At 40.9% G+C, this 21,909-nt stretch overlaps 1 protein-coding gene across 1 annotated transcript in view; it reads left to right on the top strand.

Annotated features, from left to right (window-relative positions):
- Nucleotides 1-21,909, top strand: part of OBSCN (obscurin, cytoskeletal calmodulin and titin-interacting RhoGEF) — a 172,404-nt gene that overhangs the window by 17,827 nt on the left and 132,668 nt on the right. The window contains 2 exon segments of the mRNA XM_012557952.1: nucleotides 18-93; nucleotides 13,771-14,046. Of these exon segments, the coding sequence (XP_012413406.1) occupies nucleotides 18-93; nucleotides 13,771-14,046 (352 nt within the window).

Genomic DNA, 21,909 nt, shown 5'->3' on the forward strand with positions numbered 1-21,909 from the left:
GGCTGGTGGTGCAGCAGGCGGGCAAGGCGGACGCCGGGGAGTACAGCTGTGAGGCCGGGGGCCAGAAGGTCTCCTTCCGCCTGGACGTCACAGGTTGGTGACCATGAGCCTTGTTTGAGGCAGATGATGGGACTGACTTATTGCCATGATGGACTCTGGGGCCCTTTATTCTTGGACTTCATCTTTGCTCTGTTTGGTGTGGTGGGGGGTTGGAGGGAGGGGGCCCCACATGACTCCTTCCACGTGTCTGATGTCCCAGTTAGGATGGCCTTCCCTGATGGGGCTGGCTGGGACTAGAGACTGGTGGGCCTCTCTCTTCTCATGATTCCGCTGTGTCTCACGCATATGTCTGGGACATTGTCTCCTCTGTGACCTTTCTCTTTTCATCATATCTGAGCCCCAGGAGCTCTTTCTCTGTATGTATATCCTGGGCTTCTTTACATGGCAGCTGGGTTCCCCTTAAGGAATGGTGGATGCTACAAGGCTTCTTAAGATCTGTTCTAAGGAGTCCCAAAATGTTACTTTCTCCATGTTCTCTGCTCAAAGCAAGGCTATGACTCAAAGCAAGTTTCAAGATGGTAGAGAAAGACTCCACTGTTGATGGAGGGGTGATACATTGTATTGTACAGGAGTGTGGAGGACATGAGGAGCCCTGACTCTTTGGGGACCACTTTTAATGGTCTGCCACAGGGATGCAGGCTCTATCTCCAATTCTCTGCCAGCCTGAGCATGTTAACTTTTTTTCTGATGAGTATTGCCTCACGGCCATGAGATGGCTTCCACAGCTCCAGCCATCACGTTTGAGGCAGAAAGAACACGGAAGTGGTGTGCATTAGATTTCTGTTGCTGTGTAACAGATTACCACAAACGTAGTGGCTTGAGGCAACACTCATGTATTTGTGCACAGTTCTGTAAGTCAGAAGTCTGTGCATGGTGTGACTGGGGTTTCTGCTCTGGTGTCAGAGGCTGAAGTCAAGGTGCCAGCTGGCTGAGTTCTCTTGGGATCCTCTCCCAGGCTCCTCCAGGTTGTTGAAAGAATTCAGTTTCTCAAAGGTGTAGTGCTGAAGTCCCTGTTTCCTTGCCGGCTGTCAGCTGGGGCCACCCACATTCTTTGCTGGGTGGCCCCCTCCATCTTCAAGCCAGCAATGCAGAATCTCTGTTGCATCGATTCACTGTTACATTTTGAATCTCTTTTATCAGAAAGAACCTCCTCCCTTTTAGGGACTCACGTGAATAGGTCCAGCCCATCCAGGATAATCTCTCCTTTCTTAAACTAAAAGTCAGCTGATTTGGAACCTTTATCACATCTGCAAAACCCCGTGGTGCAGTACCTAGATGAGTGTTTGACTGAATCTCTGAGAGAAGGTGTGTGTACACCTGGGGTGGGAATCTTGGGGGCATCTTAGAATTCTGCCTGCCACAGGGTGTCACTAGCTGTGTCTCATTTGGAAAACAAAAGCTTTCCCAGAGCCCTCAGCAGATTTCCCTCCATGCCTCCTTGGCTTTGTCTGGGTCCCCTAGTCATCCCTAGCTTGAGCAGCCTGGGACAGTGGGCATGTGGCTTGACAGCGGGGCTGTCAGGGAAGGAGATGGGTCCGTGGCTGCTGGGATGACCTGCAGTGTCTGCTGCCAAGCCTGTGTGGCGGGAGGTCCCACGTGGGGCCCGTGCCAGTGCATCTGCTCTTGTGGTTTTGGTCCCCCTGTAAGGCAGTGTGGCGGGGGCTCAGGGATCAGAGTGTGCACGTGGGGTCAGACTGCTGGGTCATACCTCACCCTGCCCCTTACCAGCTCTGTGACCTTGGGCAGTATGGTTGATATAATGGATTGAATAGTGTCCCCAAGAACTCATGTCCACCTGGCACCTCAGAATGTGACACATTTAGAAATAGGGTCTTTGCAATTTGTTATTAAGCTAAGGGTTGAGAAGATATCATCCTGGATTAGGGTCGGCCCTAAATCCAAGGACAGGTGCCCTTACGAGAGTCGGGAGAGGCAAAGGTCACGTGAAGGCAGAGATGGAGATTGGAGTGATGCAGCCTCGAGTCAGCGGACACCAGGAGTCCCCAGAAGCTGGACGAGTCAAGGAGGGACCCTCCCCTCGAGCCATCAGAGGGAGCATGAGAAAAGGGTGCCAAATAACTGGTTTGCAAAGAGTAAAGTTATTGTATTGTATGTACTGGGCTTCATACACACCGGTTAATTCTACTGCCTGCCCTTTCTTGTTTGTTTAAAAGGATGCTTTACTTATAAACGTTCACTTCTGTTTTGTTCCACTTTCCGTCTTCTGTGAGGTCTTCGATAACCCAGACGTGCTAGAAAACGGTGGGATTTTACTGTTTCAGCGTCATTCTTCATTTACGTGTTTAAAAATGGGAACCTGTAAGGGGTAGTTAGAACTAGGCAGCGTGATAGGACAGCTTGTGAAGGTTTGTAGACTGTTCTCTGAGTCCCCTTGCAGTAACTCCGTCCCCCAGACCGGAGCAGGAGCCTCCTGTCCAAAGCGGGCACTGGCCTGATGAGGCTGCAGCCTGAAGCAGTGCAGCTATGACCTGTCTCGCCCCAGCTGAGAGCACCATGTGGTTTTCATCATGGGCTGTGAATATGGCGGATCGCATTGATTGATTTTGTTTCATTGAGTAATCCACGTACCTTAAAAGTCACCCTGTTAAAGTGTACAATGCAGTACCATTTAGTAGGTTCACAAGGCTGTGCAGCCATCAACATTATCTAACACCAGAACATTTTCATCACCCCAAAAGAAACCTCATACCCGTTAGCAATCACTCCCCATTCCCCTACTCCCAGCTCTTGGTAGCCACCCATCCACCTTCTGTCTCTACGGTTTGCCTATTCTGGACATTTCATAGAAATGGAATCGCACGACATGTGACCTTTTGTGACTGGCTTCTTTTCACTGAGCATGATGTTTCCAGGATCTGTCCACGCTGAACCAGAACTTCATTCCTCTCTGTGGCTGAGTAATATTCCATTGTACGGCTAGACCACAGTGTGTTTATCCACTGACCAGCTGATGGACATTTGGTTGTTCCCACTTTTGTGTTATTATGAATAATGCTGCTATAAACATTCCTATATAAGTTGTGTGCAAATATGTTTTCAGTTATCTCGGGTATATACCTAGGAGTGAGCTTGCTGGGCCATGAATAATTCTATGTTTAACTTATTAAGGAACTGCCAAACTCTCGTCCACAGTGGCTGTCCCATTTTACATTCCAGCAGTGTCTGAGGGCTCCAATTGCTCCACATTCGCACTGATAACTTGTTTTTGTCCATCTCTTTGGTTATAACCATCCTAGTAGGTGTGAACACATCTGGGTAAGTGCTCAGCCACTAGCCAAAAGGTTGGTAGTTCAAACCTGCCCAGAGGCCCCTGGGAAGATAGGTCTGGCGATCTGCTTCTGAAAAGTCACAGCCTTGAAAACCCTGCAGCGCAGTCCTATTCTGCACACATGGAGTCGCCGTGAATTGGAATTGACTCAGTGGCAATTAACCAAAACGACAACACTAGGTGTGACGGATCCCTGAGTGTTGCAAACAGAACCTCCCTTTCTTTCTTTCGGCTGCTAACCAAAAGATAGATGGTTTGTGGCCAACCAGAGACGCCTCAGAAGAAAGGCCTGTCAGTCTACTTCTGAACAATGAGCCGTTGAAAACTCTGTGACATATAGTTCTACTCTGACATACGTGGAGTTGCCGTAAGTTGGAATCAACTTGATGGCGACTGGTATTTCTTTTTAGTAGGTGTGAAGTGGTATCTCACGGTGGTTTTGATGTACATTTCCCTAATGACTAATGATGTGGAGCATCTTTCATGTGCTTGTTGGCCATTTGAATTTCTTCTTTGGTGAAATGTCTGTTCAAGTCCTTTGACCATTTTTTGGATTGGGTTGTTTGTCTTTTTGCTATTAAATTGTAAGAGTTTTTATATATTCTGGATATTAAATCCTTATCCAATATCTGGCTTCCAATCATTTTCTCCCAATTTGTAGACTGTCTTTTCACTTTCTTGATGAAGTCCTTTGATGAACAAAGTTTTTTATTTTGATGAGGTCCCATTTCTCTGTTTTGTCTCGTTACTCGTGCTTCGGTGTCACGTCTGCGAATCCATTGTTAAAAATTAGGTCCTGAAGCATTCCCCCTATGTTTTCTTCTAAGAGTTTTATAGTACCTTTTTCCGGAGACCAGAAGAACTAGATGGTGCCTGGCTACCACTGCCAACCATTCTGACCAGGGACACAATAGATGGTCCCAGATAGAATTGGAGAAAAATGTAGAACGAAACTCAAAGTCCTAAAAAAGACCAGACTTTCTGCACCAGTAGAGACTAGAGAAGCCTCCAAGACTGTCATCCTGTGATACCCTTTAAACTTGGAACTGAAGCCACTCGCAGAGGTCCCCTTTCAGCCAAATAACAGATTGGCTCATCAAATAAACAATATCATCCAGGAGTACTGTGCTTCTTTGAATAATAATCTATATGAGACCACACAGTCAATATTTACCCTAAAGCAAAGATGAGAAGGTGAGGAGAGTGGGGGAAGCTAGATTAATGGAAACAGAACAAGCAGAATGGAAATAATGAGAATACCGACACATTGTGAAAGATGTAGCCAGTGTCACTAAACAATATGTATAGAAATTGTTAAATGGGAACCTAATTTACTGCATAAACCATCATACCAAAAACACAATAAAATATATAAAAAAAGAGTTTTATGGTTTTGGCTCTTACATTTCAGTCTTTGATCCATTTTGAGTTAGTTTTCATACGTGATGTGAGGTATGGGTCCAGGTTCGTTCATTTGCTTGTGGAACTTCATTTTTCCCAGCACCATCTATCAGAGACACTATTCTTTCCCCGTTGGATGGACTTAGTACCCTTGTTGAAAATCAGTTGACTGTATATGTGCAGGTTTATTTTTGGACTCTCAATTCTATTCCATTGCCCTATATGTCTATCAGACTGTTTTGATTATTGTAGCTTTACAGTATGTTTTGAGATCGGAAAATGTGAGCGCCCCTACTTTATTTTTTTCAAGATTACTTTGGCTATTTGGGACCCCTTGCTGTTCCATATAAATATGAGGATTGGCTTTTCTGTTTCTGCAAAGAAGGCTGTTGAAATTTGATGGGGATTGTGTTAAATAGATGGATTGCTTTAGGTAGTATTGACATCTTAACAACGTTAAGTCTTCTGATCCATGAGCATGGAATATCCATTTATTTAGGTCTTCTTTAATTTCTGTCAGTAATGTTTTATAGTTTTCAGTGTACAAATCTTTGATTAAATTTATCCCTAGGCATTTTATTCTTTTAGGTACCATGGTCCATGGCGCTGTTTTTTAAAATTTCTTTTTCAGATTGCTCATTGCTGGTATATAGAAACCTGAATGTTTCCTGTGTGTTGACCTTGTACCCCGTGACTTTGATGAATTTATTAGCTCTAGTAACTTTCTTGTGGATTCTTTGGGATTTTCTATGTCATTTGTGACTAGGGATAGTTTTATTTCTTCCTTCCTAATTTGGATACCTTTTATTTCTTTTTCTGCCTAATTTCTCTGGCTAGGACTTCCAGTACAATATAAAATGGCAGTGGTGATAATGGGCAACCTTTTCTTATTGCTGATCTTAACGGAAATGCTCTGTCTTTCTCCATTCAGTATGATATCAGCTGGGGGTTTTTCATAGATGCCCTTTATTATATTGAGGAATTTTCCTTCTATTCCTAGTTTGTTGAGTGTTTTTATCATGAAAGGGTATTGAATTTTGTCAGATGCCCTCTCTGCATTGATTGAGATAATTATGTAGTTATTCTTCTTTGTTTTGTTAATGTGGTGTATTACATTGATTTTTCTAATGTTGAACCACCCCTGCATTCCTGGAATAAATCCCACTTGATCATGATGTATAATCCTTTTAATATGGTAGTGGATTCAGTTTACTAGTATTTTGTTGTGATTTTTGCATGTTTGTTAATAAGGAGTATTGGTTTGTTGTTTTCTTTTCTTGTGCTGTCTTTGGCTTTTGTTTCAGGGTAATGCTAGCCTCATAGAATGAGTTAGGTAGTAGTCTCTCCTTTTTTATTTTTTGGAAGAGGTTAAGAAGGACTAGAGTCACTTCTGTAAATGTTTGGTAGACTTCCTCAGTGAGGCCATCTGGTTCAGGAATTTTTTTTTGCAGGGAAGGGGAGGGGGGTCTGGTTACTCATTCTGTCTTTTTACTTGTTATGAATCTATTGAGGTCTTCTGTTTTTTACTCGAGTCAGTGTGGGTAGTTGTCATGGATTGAATTGTGTCCTCCCAAAATATGTGTCAACTTGGCTAGGCCATGATTCCCAGTATTGTGTGGTTGTCCTCCATTTGGTGATCTGATGTAATTATCCTATGTGTTGTAAATCCTAATCTCTGCCTGTGGTTAATGAGGCAAGATTAGGTTATGTTAAAGAGGATTACGGTGGGATACAACACCCTTACTCAGGTCACAGCCCTGACCTGATGTACGGGGAGTCTCCCTGAGGTATGGCATGCATTACCTTTTATCTTACAAGAGATGAAAGGAGAGAGAAGCCAGCAGAGAGAGAGGGACCTCCTACTACCAAAAAAGAAGGGCCAGGAGTAGAGCACATTCTTTGGACCCAGGGTCCCTGCATTGAGCAACTCCTAGACCCAGGGAAAGATTGATGACAAAGACCTTCCCTCAGAGCCAACAGAGAGAGAAATCCTTCCCCTGGAGCTGGTGCCCTGAATTTGGACTTCTAGACTCCTAAACTGTGAGAGAATACATTTCTGTTTGTTAAAGCCATCCACTTGTGGTATTTCTCTTATAGCAGTACTAGAAAACCAAGACAGTAGTTTACGTGTTTCCAGGAATTTTTCCATTTTATCTAAATTGTCTGATTTGTTGGCATACAAGTGTTCATAGTATATTCTATTATTTTCCTTTTTATTTCTGTAGGGTCAGTTGTAATTTCCCCACTTTCATTTCTGATTTTAGATATTCATATCTTCTCCCTTTTTTTCTTTGTCATTCTAGCTAAAGGTTTGTCGATTTTACTAATCTTTAAAAAAAACCAATTTCTTTCTTTTTTTTAAATTCTCCCTATCTTTTTTTTTAAATTCTTTCATTCATTTCTACTCTCATCTTTGTTGTTTACTTCCTTCTGGTAGCTTTGGGCTTAGTTTGCTCTTCTTTTCTAGTTTCTCAAATTGTAAAGTTAGGTTATTGAATTGAGAGCTTTTTAAATGTAGGCATGTAATGCTATAAATTTCCCTCTGAGCACTGCCTTTACTGCACCTTGTAAGTTTTGTTATGTTGTGCTTTCATTTTCATTAGACTCTAAGTATTTTATGATTTATCTCTTGACTTATTCCCTGACTCATTGCTTGTTTAATAAATGAGTTGTTTAGTTTCCACATTTTTGTGAAAATTGCCAGTGTTTCTTCTGTTTCTGATTTTTAGTTTCCTTCCATTGTGGCCCTTTTATTATTGATTTCTAATTTCATTCCATTGTGGCCAGAGAAGATACTTTGTATGATTTCAGTCTTTTTACATTTATTTAGACTTGTTTTGTGATCCACCATATGGTCTATGGAGAATGATCCATGAGTGCTGGAGAAGAATTTGTATTCTGCTGTCATTTGGTGGAGTATTCTGTATATGTCTGTTAGGTCTTGTTGGTTTATGGTGGTGTTCAAAATCCTCTATTTCCTTATTGATCTTCTTTCTAGATGATCTGTCCATTTTTGAAAGTTGTGTGTTGAAGTTTCAAACTATTATTGAGACCTACCTATTTCTCCTTTCAATTCTGTCAGTGTTTGCTTTATGTATTTTTGGGCACTGATGTTAGGTACATATATATTTATGATTGTTATATCTTCTTGATGGACTGACCCTTTTATCATTATATGATACTCCGTCTCTTATAACAAATTTTGATTTAAAGTCTACTTTGTCTGATGTTAATATAACCACCCCAGCTCCCTTTGGTTACTATTTGCATGGAATATTTTTTCCATTCTTTCACTTTTTACCTATTTGTATCTTTGAGTCTAAGATGAGCGTCTTATAGATAGCATATAGATGGATTATATATATAGTTTTTTAAATCCATTCTGCTGCTCTCTGCCTTTTGATTGGAAGGTTTAACCATTTACATTGAAAGTACTTACCAGTAAGGAAGGACTGACTTTTGCCATTTTGCTGTTTATTTTTGAGTGTCTTATATTTTTGGAGCCCTGGTGGTGTAGTGGTTAAGAGCTCAGCTGCTAACCAAAAGGCCAGCAGTTCGAATCCACCAGGCGCTCCTTGGAAACCCTATGAGGCAGTTGTATTCTGTCCTATAAGATCACTATAAGGTCGCTATGAGTTGGAATCAACTCAGTGGCACTGGGTTTGAGTTTTTGGGTTATATCTTCTTTATCCTTCATTTCCTCCAATACTGCCATCATTTGTGTTTAGTTGATTTTTTTGCAGTGAACCATTTTGATTTCCTTCTCCTTTCCTTTTGTGTATATTTTTAAGGTATTTTCTTTGTGGTTCCCATGAGGATTACATTTAACATATTATATTTATAACAACCAACTTCAGCAACATAAAAAATTCAATTCTTATTCCACTCTTCCCACCATTTATGTATTTGCTATTATAAATTACATATTGATACATTATATGCCCAATAGCATAAATTTAAAATTATAATTTGTTTTTTTAATCATGTAGGGAATAACTATGCAAAGTTACAGACCCAAAGTACTATAAAACTGGCCTTTATATTTGCTCATGAGATTACCTTTATTGTAGAGCATTTTTTTTTTACATATAGTTTTGAATTATTGTCTTGTGTCCTTCAATTTTATTTGAAGAACTCCCTTTAGCGTTTCTTGTCATGAAAGTCTAGTTGTCATGACCTCCCTAGCTTTTGTTTATCTGGGAATGACTTAGTTTCCCCCTCATTCTTGAAAGATGCTTTTGCTCTATAAAGAATTCTTGGTTGACAATTCTTTTCTTTCAGCACTTTAAATGTCATTCCACTGCCTTCTGCCCTCCAAGGTTTCTGAGGAGAAATAGGCACTTACTTTTATTGAGGATCCCTTGTATGTGACATTTTGCTTCTTTCTTCTTGTGCTCATGATTCTCTATCTTTGATGTTTGAGAGTTTGATTGTTTGTGCCCGCAGGCAGGCCTCACTCTTGTCCCTCAGCCCTTGACCTGGCCTCTGTCCTGCTTGGGCAAGTGTTACAAAGCTCTTTGTCTCCACTGATACGTGCTCGGAGGCACTGCCAGGAATCCTCCTGCCCAAAGGCTCTCAGCTGTCTTCCTCTGAGGGTCTGCAATCCTCGCTTGTTGGTCCCGTGCTGCTGCTGTCTTGTGCCATTTTCAATGTTACAGCTCTGTCTGTCTTCTGGGTCTAGGCAGTTCTCAGTGCAGGGACCGCAGGTCCAAACGACATGCTCCACTCCTGACTCTTCTTCTTGATGGTAGTGAGGTCCCCCTCCAGCCTCTGGGATTGACTCCTTTTAAGCCTAGTGGGATAGCAAAACTGACCAATCCCATACGAAGGTTCTATACACCTTATTTGCATTAGAAAACTATCCAATCACTTTGATGGGCCACAAGCACCATATTTGCATAATCCCAGCCAATCATTTTGTGGGAGTTATAAGACCATGGCTGCTGTTGGTACGTGACGTTGAGTCAGTTGCGACTCAGAAGGGCCGTATAATAGTAATTGACTACATTGCACTTGTTCTTCACCGGTGCTTTCAGTGTGGCTCGAACATCTTCCTGCAGTGCCAGCAGCTCTTGATCACATGCTACTTCCTGAAATTGATGAACGTTGACCAGTTCTTTGTGGTACAGTAACTCTGTGTATTCGTTTCATCTTGTTTTGATGCCTCCTATATCATTCAATTTTTTTTGCACATAGAATCTTTCAGTAATGCAACTGAAGGCTTGAATTTTCTCTTCAGTTTTTTCAGCTTCAGAAATGCTAATTGTGTTCTTCCCTTTTGGTTTTCTAACTCCAGGTCTTTACGCATTTCATTATAATCCTTTACCTTGTTTTCTTGAGTTGCCCTTTGAAATCTTCTGTTCAGCTCTTTCACTTTGTCATTTTTTCCATTTACTTTAGTGACTCTGCACTTAATAGAAAATTCCCAAGTCTCTTCTGACATCCATTTTGGTCTTTTCCTTCTTTCTTGTCTTTTTAATGACCTTTCACTTTATGTATGGTGTCTGTCATGGATTGAATTATGTCCCCCTAAAAATGTATGTATCAGTTTGGCTGGGCCATGATTCCCGGTATTGTGTGATTTTCCTGTATGTTGTGAATCTTGCCTCTATGATGTTAATGAGGGAGGATGGGAGGCAGTTACGTTAGTGAGGCAGGACTCAATCTACAAGATTGGATTGTGTCCTGAGGCAAACTCTTGAGATGTAAAAGAGACAAGCAAGCAGAGAGACAGGGGAACCTCATACCACCAAGAAAGCAGTGCCAGGAGCAGAGCAAGTCCTTTGGACCTGGGGTCCCTGCACGGAGAAGCTCCTAGTCTGAGGGAACACTGATGAGAAGAAGGCCAACAGAGAAAGAAAGCCTTCCCCTGAAGCTGATGCCCTGAATTTGGACTTTAGCCTACTTTACTGTGAAGAAATAAATTTCTTTTTGTTAAAGCCATCCACTTGTGGTATTTCTGTTGTAGCAGCACTAGATGACTAAGACAATGCCCTTAATTCTTCCCACAGTTCTTCAGTCATTAGTGTTCAGTGCATTCAATCTATTGAAGATGGTCTCTAAATTCAGGTGAGGCGTATTCAGGGTCATACTTCGGCTCTCATGGGTTTATGTTAATTTTCATCATCTTCAGTTTGAACTTGCACATGGGTTATTGATGGTATGTTCCACAGTCAGAGCCTGGCTTTGTCTTGACTGATGATATTGAGCTTCTCCCTCATCTCTTTCAACCGATGCAGGCGATTTGATTCCTTTGTAACCCATCCAGCAACATCCGCGTGTATAGTCATTGGTTATGTTGTTGAAAAAAGTATTTCCGATAAGTCATTGGTCTTACAGAATTCTATCATGTGATCTCCAGTGCCATTTCTTTCACCAACGCTGTGTTTTCCAAATCCTGATCCTTTTTCTTCATTTCCAGCTTTCACATTTCAACCACCAGTAATTATCAATGCATCTTGATGGCATGTTTGATTAATTTCAGACTGTAGCAGTTTGTAAATTTCTTCATGTTTCACATTCATGGTTGGTGAATAAAGTTGACTGATGTTTGTATTAACTGGTAAACCCTGTAGGCATAGGATATTAACCTATCAATGAGAACATTGTATTTCAGGATAGAACTTGAAATGTTGTTTTTAACAGTAAATACAATGCAGTTCCTCTTCAATTTGCTGTTCTCGGCATAGTATACCGTATGAGTGTCGGAATCAAAATGGCAATCACAGTCCATTTCAGTTCGCTAATGCCTAGGATATCAACCTTCAAATTTCTACTTCATTTTTGACAACTTCAAATTTTCTTTGATTCATACTTTGTACATTTCATGTTCCTGTTACTAATGGATGTTTCCAGCTGTAACTCCTCATTTTGAGTCGTGCCACATTAGCAAATGAAGGCCCCGAAGGCTTTCCTCCTCCTGCATCATTAAGGTTGACTCTTCTTCGAGGAGGCAGCTCTTCCCCAGTTGTATTTTGATTGCTTTCCAACCTGAGGGGCTCATCTTCCAGCACTATATTGGACAGTGTTCAGGTGTTAGCCATAAGGTTTTCTTTCGTAATTTTTGGAAGCAGTTTGCCAGACCTTTATTTCTAGTTTGTCTTGGTCTGGAAGCTCCACTGAAGCTTATCCACCATGGCTCACCCCGTTGGTATTTTAAATATTGGTGGCATAGCTTCCAGCATCACAGCAACGCACAAGCCACCACAGTATGACAACTGTTTCATCTTAGATGAGTTTTGGTAGCTTGTATTTTTGAGGAATTGGTCCATTTTATCAAATTTGTTTAATTCATGAGCATAGAGTTATTTCTAGTATTCCTTTATTATCCTTTTAATGTCTGCAGGGTCTGTAGTGATACCCCTGTTTTATACTTGGTGTTGTTAAATTAAGGAGCCCTGGTGGCACAGTGGTTAAGTGCTGGGCTGCCGACTGAAAGGTCAGCCATTCGAACCCACCACCAGACGCTCTGCAGGAGAAAGATGTGGCGGTCTGCTTCCGTAAAGATTACAGCCTTGGAAGCCCTATGGGGCAGTTCTGCTCTACGTTGTTACAAAAGAAAACTCACAGTTTTACAAAAGCATCTATGGATGGTTCCGCTTCCAATGGATATACTTCAGAAGAAAAGAAATCTTAATCTAGAGGAATAGAGTGGGTTCTAGAAGGAATGTGATGTGAAGCAAAAGAAGTAAACTAAGAAGAAACAACATCTGATCCCAAGGCCTAGGAGTTGATTACACCAATGGTGATTTGCCTGCTAGAAGCTGTAGTCTGCATTAAAACCAAAACCAAACCTGTTGAGTTGATTCCGACTCATAGTGACCCTAAAGGACAGAGTAGAACTTCCCCATAGGGTTTCCAAGGAGCAGCTGGTGGATTCGAACTGCTGACCTTTTGGTTAGCAGCTGAGCTCTTAACCTCTACACCACCAGGGTTTCTGTAGTCTGCATTAGGAGTCCTTTATATCAGTGCTCTTGTAACGTAGGGATATCATCTGTTCTTCTTCTTCTTCTTTTTTTAAAGAACAGAAATTTATTGTCTTATAATTCTGGAAGCTAAAAGTTCAAATCAAGGTCTTGGCCACATTGATTCCTTCCTTGTTGGTAGTCCTGTGCATTCCTTGGTTCCTTGGCTTGAAGACAGTCCTCACACGGCATTTGTCTTCCCCAGAGTGTGCCTGCATCTGTCTGTTCTGCTCTTTTTGTAGCTCAGAAGTGATTAGGTTTAGGACCCATGCTACCCAGATATGACCTTATTTTTCTCTTTTTATTGTTGTGCTTTAAGTGGAAGTTTACAATTCAAGTTAGTTTCATACAAAAATTTATACACACATTGTTATGTGACCCTAGTTGCTCTCTCTATACTGTGATAGCACACTCCTCCTTTCGACGCCGGATTTCCCGTGTCCATCCAACCAGCTCCTGTCCCTTTCTGCCTTCTCGTCTCGCCTCCGGATGGGAGCTGCCCGTTCAGTCTCATGTATCTACTTGAGCTAAGAAGCACACTCTTCATGAGTATCATTTTATGCCCCATAGTCCAGTCTAATCTTTGTCTGAAGAGTTCGCCTTGGGAGTGGTTTTAGTTTTGAGCTAACAGAGAGTCCAGGGGACATGTCTTCCAGGGTCCCTCCAGTCTCAGTCAGACCATGAAGTCTGGTCTTTTTACTCAGATATCACCTGTTTTTGCTGACATTACATAAGTGACTCAATCTAAAAATACTCATACTTTAATGTGCAGGCCACAAATTATTTCCCCCTTTGTTTGGATAATTATAAAATTGCAGCTGATGAATTGTGACATGTGCCTACCTGAAAATTATTCAACCAAGAGGCTTCACATTCTTATAACTAACCTGGTCCTGCTTCATCCATCCTCTAAACATGAAGTTCTGTGTTGAGAAATCCAGAAATGATGTAGGCTTGTGGCCAAGGCATCATGGTTTTGAGACTGAGATAGTGGGACCTCGTTCAGTTCCAGTAATTTGACTGTTTTGACCCTGAGTGCCTCTCTCTGTCCCCCAGAGCCCAAGGTGGTGTTTGCCAAGGAGCAGCCAGCTCAGAGCAAGGTGCGGGCTGAGGCGGGGACCAGCGCCACGCTGAGCTGCGAGGTGGCCCAGCCCCAGACGGAGGTGGCATGGTACAAGGACGGGAAGAAGCTGAGTGCGAGCGCGAGGGTGCGCGTGGAGGCCACGGGCCGTGGGCGGCGGCTGGTGGTGCAGCAGGCGGGCAAGGCGGACGCCGGGGAGTACAGCTGTGAGGCCGGGGACCAGAAGGTCTCCTTCCGCCTGGATGTCACAGGTGGGTCCCAGAGGTTCCTCTTACCTTCTTTAGGAGCATGATCAGACGGTGGTTGGGAGGAGGTACCATCTCAAATACCTCTTTCAATAACAACAGCTCCCATGTGTTAGCTAGGTGCTGAGTGCCAGCTCATTTGTAAAGTGCTTCCTGTCTTTTTACTTGTTTAAACTTCTGAAAAACTCTATGAGGAGCTCTTATTATTCCCATTTTACATATAAAGCACAGAGAAATTATGTCACTTGCCGAAGGTCTCACAGCCAGAAGATGGCGAAGCCAGGATTTGAGTTCAGTATTCTGGGATTATTTTCCTCCTGCTTGAAGAACTGTTTTCAAGCAGCTATTTCAGCAGGTCTTCTGGTGACAGATTCTCTCACTGTTTTTGTTTGTATGAAAACATCTTTATTTTACCTTCTATGTTTAAATTAATAGGCTTTATATCTTAGAAGTTTTAGATTTACAGGTTTTTGTGTGGATATGGTTTTCAACTCAGTCGGGTAAATCACCAGGAGTATGGTAGCTGAATCATATGGTAAGACTATGTTTAGCTTTTAAGAAGCTGCCAAACTTCCTTCCAAAGTGGCTGTACCATTTTGCGTTCGCACCAGCAGTAAATGAGAGTTCCTGTTGCTCCGCATCCTTATCAACATTGGATATTGTCAGTTTTTGTATTTTAGCTATTTTGATAGGTACGTAGTGGCATCTCAATTTGCATTTAACAACAATGACAACAGCGATATATGACGTTGAACATCATTTCATATGCTTGTTTTCCGTCTGCGTATCTTCTTTGGTGAGGCAGCTCTTTAGGTCTTTGGCACACTTAAAATTTTTTTTTTATCTTCGTGTTTTAAGAGTTCTTTGTATATTTTGGATACAAGACCTTTATCTGATACGTGTTTTATAAACATTTTCTTCCATCCTGTGGCTTGCCTCTTCATTCTCTTCATAGTTTCTTTTGCAGAGCAGAAATTTTTAATTTTAATAATGTCCAGCATATCAATATTTTCTTTTATAGATTGTGTTTTTGGTGTTATGTCTAAAAGTCATTGCCAAAACCAAGGTCACCTAGATTTTCTCCTATGTTGTAAATCTAGAAGTTTTATAGTTTCATGTTTTAGATTTAGGTCTGTGATTTATTTCAAGTTAATTTTTGTGAAAGGTGTAAGGGCTGGGTCTAGATTCAATTTTTTTTTCATATGGATGTCCAATTGTTCTGGCACCATTTGTTGAAAAGACAATCCTTTCTCCATTGAATTGCCTTTGCTCCTTTGTCAAAGATCACTTGATCATATTTATCTGAGTTTATTTCTGAGCTCTTTATTTTGTTCTGTGGAGCCCTGGTGGTTCAGTGGCTAAGAGCTCAGCTGCTGACCAAAAGGTTGGCAGTTCGAATCTACCAGCTGCTCCTTGGAAACCCTATGGAGCAGTTCTACTCTGTCTTACGGGGTCGCTATGAGTCAGAATCAACTTGACGGCAATGAGTTTGTTTGTCTTTTTTTGGGGGGGCGGTTTATTCTGCTCTGTTGATCTACTTTAAAAAAAATAGCTTTATCAAGATATAATTTACATGTCCTAAAATTAACTCATTTAAAATATACTATTTGATTTTTTGTAAATGTAGAGTTTTGCAACCATCATCACAATTCACTTTTAGGACATTCCTATCACCCTAAAAAGATCCTTTATGCCCTCTAACTTTACTTTATCAGCTGCACTTGACACAGGTGGTCCTCTGTACTTCCGGTAATGCTCTGGCACTTAGCTTCTAGTTCTCCACAGTTTCCTTTCTATTTTTAACCTGAGCTCACTGACTTTACCTTCTCTGTCTCTTTTATGGCTTCTTCTTTTTCCACAAAAACTTCTAAGCATTAGGTTGCCCCAGGGCTGAGTCTTTGGACCACCTTCCTTCTTCAGTAAGTCATTCCCTCGCTGTCCGTTGATCTACGTTTTTAAAGACCCTTTTTAAGATTTCTACATTTGTTATTTCTGTTTCTGTGTATTACTTCTTTTTAAAGATTTCTATTCTTTTTGATTTGTTAAGGTGTGCTTTATGGACCAGGATGTAGTCTATCTTGATGATGCTTCATGGCAGCTTGAGAAGAATGTGCATTCTGCTGTTGTTGGATGAAGTAGTCTATAAATGTCAGTGTGAACTAGTTGTTCGATGTTGTTAAGTTCAACTATATCCTTAATGATTTTCTGCCTTATGGATCTGTCATTTACTGAGAGGAGTTTACAGTCTCCAAGTATAATAGTGGATTTGTCTTTTTTCTTTTTACATTAAGGATTATTATGTCTTGGAAAATCAGCCCTTGTATCATTATGTAATGCCCCTACTTATCTCTGATAATTTTCTTTGTTCTGAAGTTTATCTGCTTTGTTTGAAATTAATACATCTACTTCAGCTTTTTAAAATTTGTTTTAGCATGGTATGTCTGTATCCCTTATTTCACTTTTAATCTATTTGTTTATTTATATTTAAAATGTTTTTCTTGTAGACAGCATATAGTTGGGTTTTGAATATGCCAGTATATCTTTTATTAAGGAACTCTGGTGGCACAGTGGTTAACCAAAAGGTCAGTGGTTCGAACCCACCAGCTTCTCTGCAGGAGAAAGATGTGGCAGTCTGCTTCCATAAAGATTACAGCCTTGAAAATCCTATGGGCAGTTCTACTTAGTTCTGTAGGGTCTCTATGAGTCAAAATCAACTTGATAGCAATGGGATTTTTTGGTTTTAATCTTTTAATTGTTATGTTTAAGTAATTATAGATATTGTTGGATTAATATCTACCATGTTTGTAACTGTTCTCTTTATTGTGCTTGTTCGTTTCTTTTAATTTATCTTTCGTTATTTTTCTTCCCTGTCTGATTTTAACTGAACATTTTTTATGATTCTGTTTTCTCTCCTCTCTTAGCATTTCAATTATATGTCTTTAAAACATTTTTTTAGTGGTTGCCCTAGAGTTTGCTGTATACATTTACAAGTAATCTAATCCACTTTCAAATAACACGGTATCACCTTATGGCAGTACGAGTACTTTATAACAAAATACTCCCACTTCCTCCCTCCCATCTTTGTACTGTTGTTGTCATTCATTTAACTTATTCATATGCTGTAGTCGCATTGTTGCTATTATTACTCTTAACAGTTATCAGCTCAATTAAGAATAAGAGAAATACAAGATTTTTATCTTACCTTCATTTATTCCTTCTCTTAGGTTTTTTCTTTCTTTATATAGAGCTGAGTTTCTGACCTATATCACTTTCCTTCTCTCTGAAGATCTTTTAATATTTCTTGTAAGGCAGGTCTACTGGTGACAGATTTCCTCAGTTTTTGTTTGTCTGAGAAAGTCTTTATTCTTTTCTTCACTTTTGAAGAATAATTTCACTGGATATAGAATTCTAGGTTGGTAGTTTTTTTCTTTCAAGACTTTAAATTTTTCACTCAATTTTTTTTTTTTTACTTGCATGGTTTCTGATGAGAAGTCTAATTTAATAGTTTTTCTTGCTCCTTTATAGGTAAGGTGTTTTTTTCCTCTTGGCTTCCATCAAGATTTTCTCTTTGTCTTTGGTTTACTGAAGTTTGAATATGGCGTGCCTCGGTATAGATGTTTTTGATAATTATTCTTCTTGGTGTTCTCTGGGCTTCCTGGATTTGTGGTTTGGTATCTTTCATTAATTTTGGAAAATTCCTGGCAAAATATTTCTTCTGCTCCTTTCTTTATTTTACTTCTGCTATTCCAGTTACATGTATGTTATACCTTTTATAATCGTCCCACAGTTCTTGGATATTCAGTTGTTGTTTTAATTCCTTTTTCTCTTTACTCAGTTTGGGAAGTTTCTGTTGATATGTCTTCAAGCTCGCTGATTCTTTCCTCTCTGTATCCAGTCTACTGATGAATTCATAAAAGGCGCTCTTCATTTCTGTCACAGTGTTTTTTATTTTTACCATTTCCTTTTGATTCTTTCTTAGAGTTCTCTCTCTCTGCTTAGATTACCCAACTGTTCTTGCATCTTGTTTACTTTTTTCCATTAGAGCCCCTAACATATCAATCATAGTCATTTTAAATTCCCGGTCTGATAATTACAAAATCTGTGTCTTACCTAAGTCCGGTTCTGATTCTTGCTTTGTCTATTCAGACTGTGATTTTTGCCTTTTAAAATGCCTTGTAATTTTTTGAAAGCTGGCCATGATGTGTCTTGTAATAGGAATTAAGGTAATTAGCCTTTTAGTGTGAAATTTTATGTTAATCTGGCTGAGAGCTGATCTGTGATTAATGTTTGCTGTAGACTTAAGTGCCAGAGCCTTAACAGAGCCTGAAGTTTTCTTCCGCCACCCCTCTGTTGACTTGAATTTCCCTAAATTCTCCTTAAATAAAATCTATGTCTTGCAGCTCTCTCATTTCTAACACACTATCATTTACTGGCCTGTGATTCTTTCTAATGTCTGTCTCTCCAGTTCTCAGGGTGGCAGTGTGCCCTGTGACCTCAGTTCTCTGATATAGCTAAGAAAAGTCATTGTTTTCCAGGTTGTTCATCTTTTTTATTATTGTGAAGATAGGAGTGATGACCTTGCAAACTCTTTACATGTTGGAGCTGAAATCAGAGGTGTCTTCTCTGGGTATCAAACCCAGCTTAGCAGCTACTTCCTTTCAGTGGTTTAAAGATGTCATCAGTTTCCTCCTGGCTTCCATTATTTTCTGTTGAAACATCAGCAGTCAGATATAGTCTTGTCTTTCTGAGGCTCATGTATCTTTTTTCCGCTGGCTGGTTTTAAGACCTTCTCTTTGTTTTTTGTGTACAGCAGTTTTACTCTGATGTGCTTAGGTGTGGTGTTCGTTGTATTCACCCTGCTTGGGATTACAAAGCATCTTGAATCAGTCCTGCAAAATTCTCGGCCGTTTTTTCTTCTGCCCCATTCTCTCTTTCTTCATCCGGGACTCCAGTTACACTATATTAGACCTTTTTTTAATGGTTTCTCACATGTTTGGTGTGCATCTCTCTATACCTCTAAATCCTATTTTCTTTCTCTGTATTAGTCTGAATGTTTTCTATCAGCCTATATTCCAATCACTAATAGTGTTCTGCTGCATCTTATCTGCTGTCAAAACCACCTACAGCATGTTTAATGTAGGTTATTGTATGTTCAAGTTCTGTGATTTCCATTTGATTAATTTTTTTTTACACATTCTAAGTCTCTAGTGAAGTCCTTCATCTTTTATCTGTTGTCTCCTTCTTTTCATCCATTAAAAATATTAGTCACGACCATGCCCTACTGCGATGACGCTAATATCTAGATCACTTGATATTGTCCTTTGTTTTGGTTTTCTAGTGTTTGCTCCTGTCTTTGGCATGCCTGCACATATTAGATTGACTGTCAGACATTGTATGTTAAAAAATGGTTGCATATGGATGATATGACCTTACTACAGAGAGAAAATTCTGTCTTTCCTTTCCAAGGCAGATAGAGGGGGACTAATCCATTCAGGGACTGAGCTAACTCCAGGCTGCGTTGCAATTTTGATAACGATTATTTATCTCTGGTTCTTTCCTACTCCTGGGCAAAGTCCTCCAAGGATTCCTGCTGAGATCTTGGAGTATAGGTTGGAGCCCCTTGCCCAGAAGACCCTGAACTCTAATCTTTCTATCTCAGAACTGCAAGCCTGTTGCCGTCAAGTTGATTCTGACTATAGCGACCCTATAGGACGCAGTAGAACTGCCCCGTAGAGTTGCCAAGGAGTGCCTGCTAGATTCGAACGGCCAACCATTTATTTAGCAGCTGTGGCTCTTAACCACTACACCACCAGTGTTTCCTCAGAACTGCAAGATGTTGAAAAATCTTCAGAGGTTTCCTGCCTGGCTTCTTAGCCTCCTGTCCCATACAACTTCAGAACCCATCAACCTTTGTGAGGGCAAATTTACAGAGTGCAAGGCTCAATTCTCCACCATCCCTTCTCAGTGGGGCTTGGCTCCTCAATCTCTAATCTCTATCTCTCTATCCCCCCATAACATGTCAGCAGCTCTATAGTTTTCTTAGTAGTAACCATTTGTTACTTTGTAGTAACGCTTTGTCTCGACTTTTAGTGTCATGTCCATATCCAGAAGCATCCAGTGCCCTGAGTGGAAAAGCGGGTGCCCAGAGTGGGCTTACATCTCTGAGAGGTCTCTCCTTCTCAGGGATTTTGCCTCCTCAAGTAATAATTGCCTAGTCTGGTCTCTAGGTTCTCCTTCACTGTCCCATTGCTGTCAGTTCTGACTCATAGTGACCTTATAGGACAGAGTAGAACCGCCCCATAGAGTTTCCAAGGAGCAGCTGGTGGATTCGAACTGCTGACATTTTGGTTAATAGCCGAACTCCTGACCACTGTGCTACCAGGACTCCACCTTCACCATAGCTCATGTGATTCGCCCTTCTCACTTACTGCATGCCTGTTCCTGCAGGAGGACCCTTGCCCTACCTGTGAGCTCTGTTAGACTGTTTCTCCCTCGGCTTTTTCAGGGATGGATCCCTCTTATCATTTAGAATTCCACTTGATTATCACCTTCTGATACCTGCCCTGACCATCAAATCTAAAATCGGCTCTCACTCCTTTCGCTGTAGCTCATTTCCATCTTCTGTTTCATCTAGCACTAGCCACACACAGCATGATTATTTTTATGGTTGTATTTGTTTGTCTTTTTTTGTTTCCTGACCAGTAGGTAAGCTCCATGAGAACGGGGACTGTAGGTGCTCACCGCAGCACCCCCAGCTGCCACTCCAGTGCCTGGCACATAGTAGGCCCTTCTTTCATTGACATTAGTTGAGTGAACCATTGAATGAACAAATGGATGAGTGTACATTCAGCTTGGAATTGAGTTTAATGGAACACAACAATTTGACGTTGATAATATAAATGTTGGTATGGATGTGGAGCCACTGGAACTCTCATACACTGCTGGTGGGAATGTTAAGATGGTACGGCCGTCTTGGAAAACTGTTGGGTAATATCTACTAAATCCAAACATACACCTACACCATGTCCCAACAGTTTCATATGCCTCCTAATGACATATACAAGAATTCTCATGGGAGCTTTACTCATCTTTGAATCAGAAATAACTCAAATGCCCCTCAAGAGGAAAAGGAATAATAAATTATAGTGTATTCACACAGTGGCATCCTAGTTACCCATAGAAAAAACAAAACTACCATTAAATCCAACAACATGGATAAATTTTATGACATTATGTTGAATAAATAAACCACACACAAAGGGTACTTAATGTATTCATAACGTACTTCCATTCATGCGAAATTAAAGAACAGGCACATGTAGCTTATGGAGACAGAGGTAAGAATAGTAGTTACCATTGGGTCAGCGGTGGCTGGGGAGCTGGAAATTGTCTGTGTTTGATATGTGTGGTGGTTACATGGGGGTATGGATACGTAAACGTCATTGAGCTGTATAATTACAGTCACTGCATTTTACTACATGTATGTTATACTTCTATAAAAGGAAGAATAAAGTTTGTGGAGGACATGCTATGTACCACACAGTAAGGATATATTAGTAAAAAAGACAGCCCTGCCTCGCCAACCCAGCGCTGACTATCACATGGGAAAGACAATAAACTGTCAGTTACAGGGACTGGGACAGCCGCAGCCACCTTCCTCCAGCCTCGGAATTGCTCTTGAGTCAAGATATCTCCAGTTGTACACTTGCAGCTCCATGACAGGGGTCCTTGTGTTTGTGAACTCGAGTCTATAACAGCCCACAGGACACATGATGTCACTGGGCTCCAGGGGAAATGTACTGAACTCTGGTGCTTCGGTGTCTGTGACATGGGTTGGTACCAGGTTTGTGTCTCTGACCCGTGTCCCTC

Source organism: Trichechus manatus, unplaced genomic scaffold (genome assembly GCF_000243295.1).
Source record: "Trichechus manatus latirostris isolate Lorelei unplaced genomic scaffold, TriManLat1.0 scaffold00128, whole genome shotgun sequence".
NCBI lineage: Eukaryota > Metazoa > Chordata > Mammalia > Sirenia > Trichechidae > Trichechus > Trichechus manatus.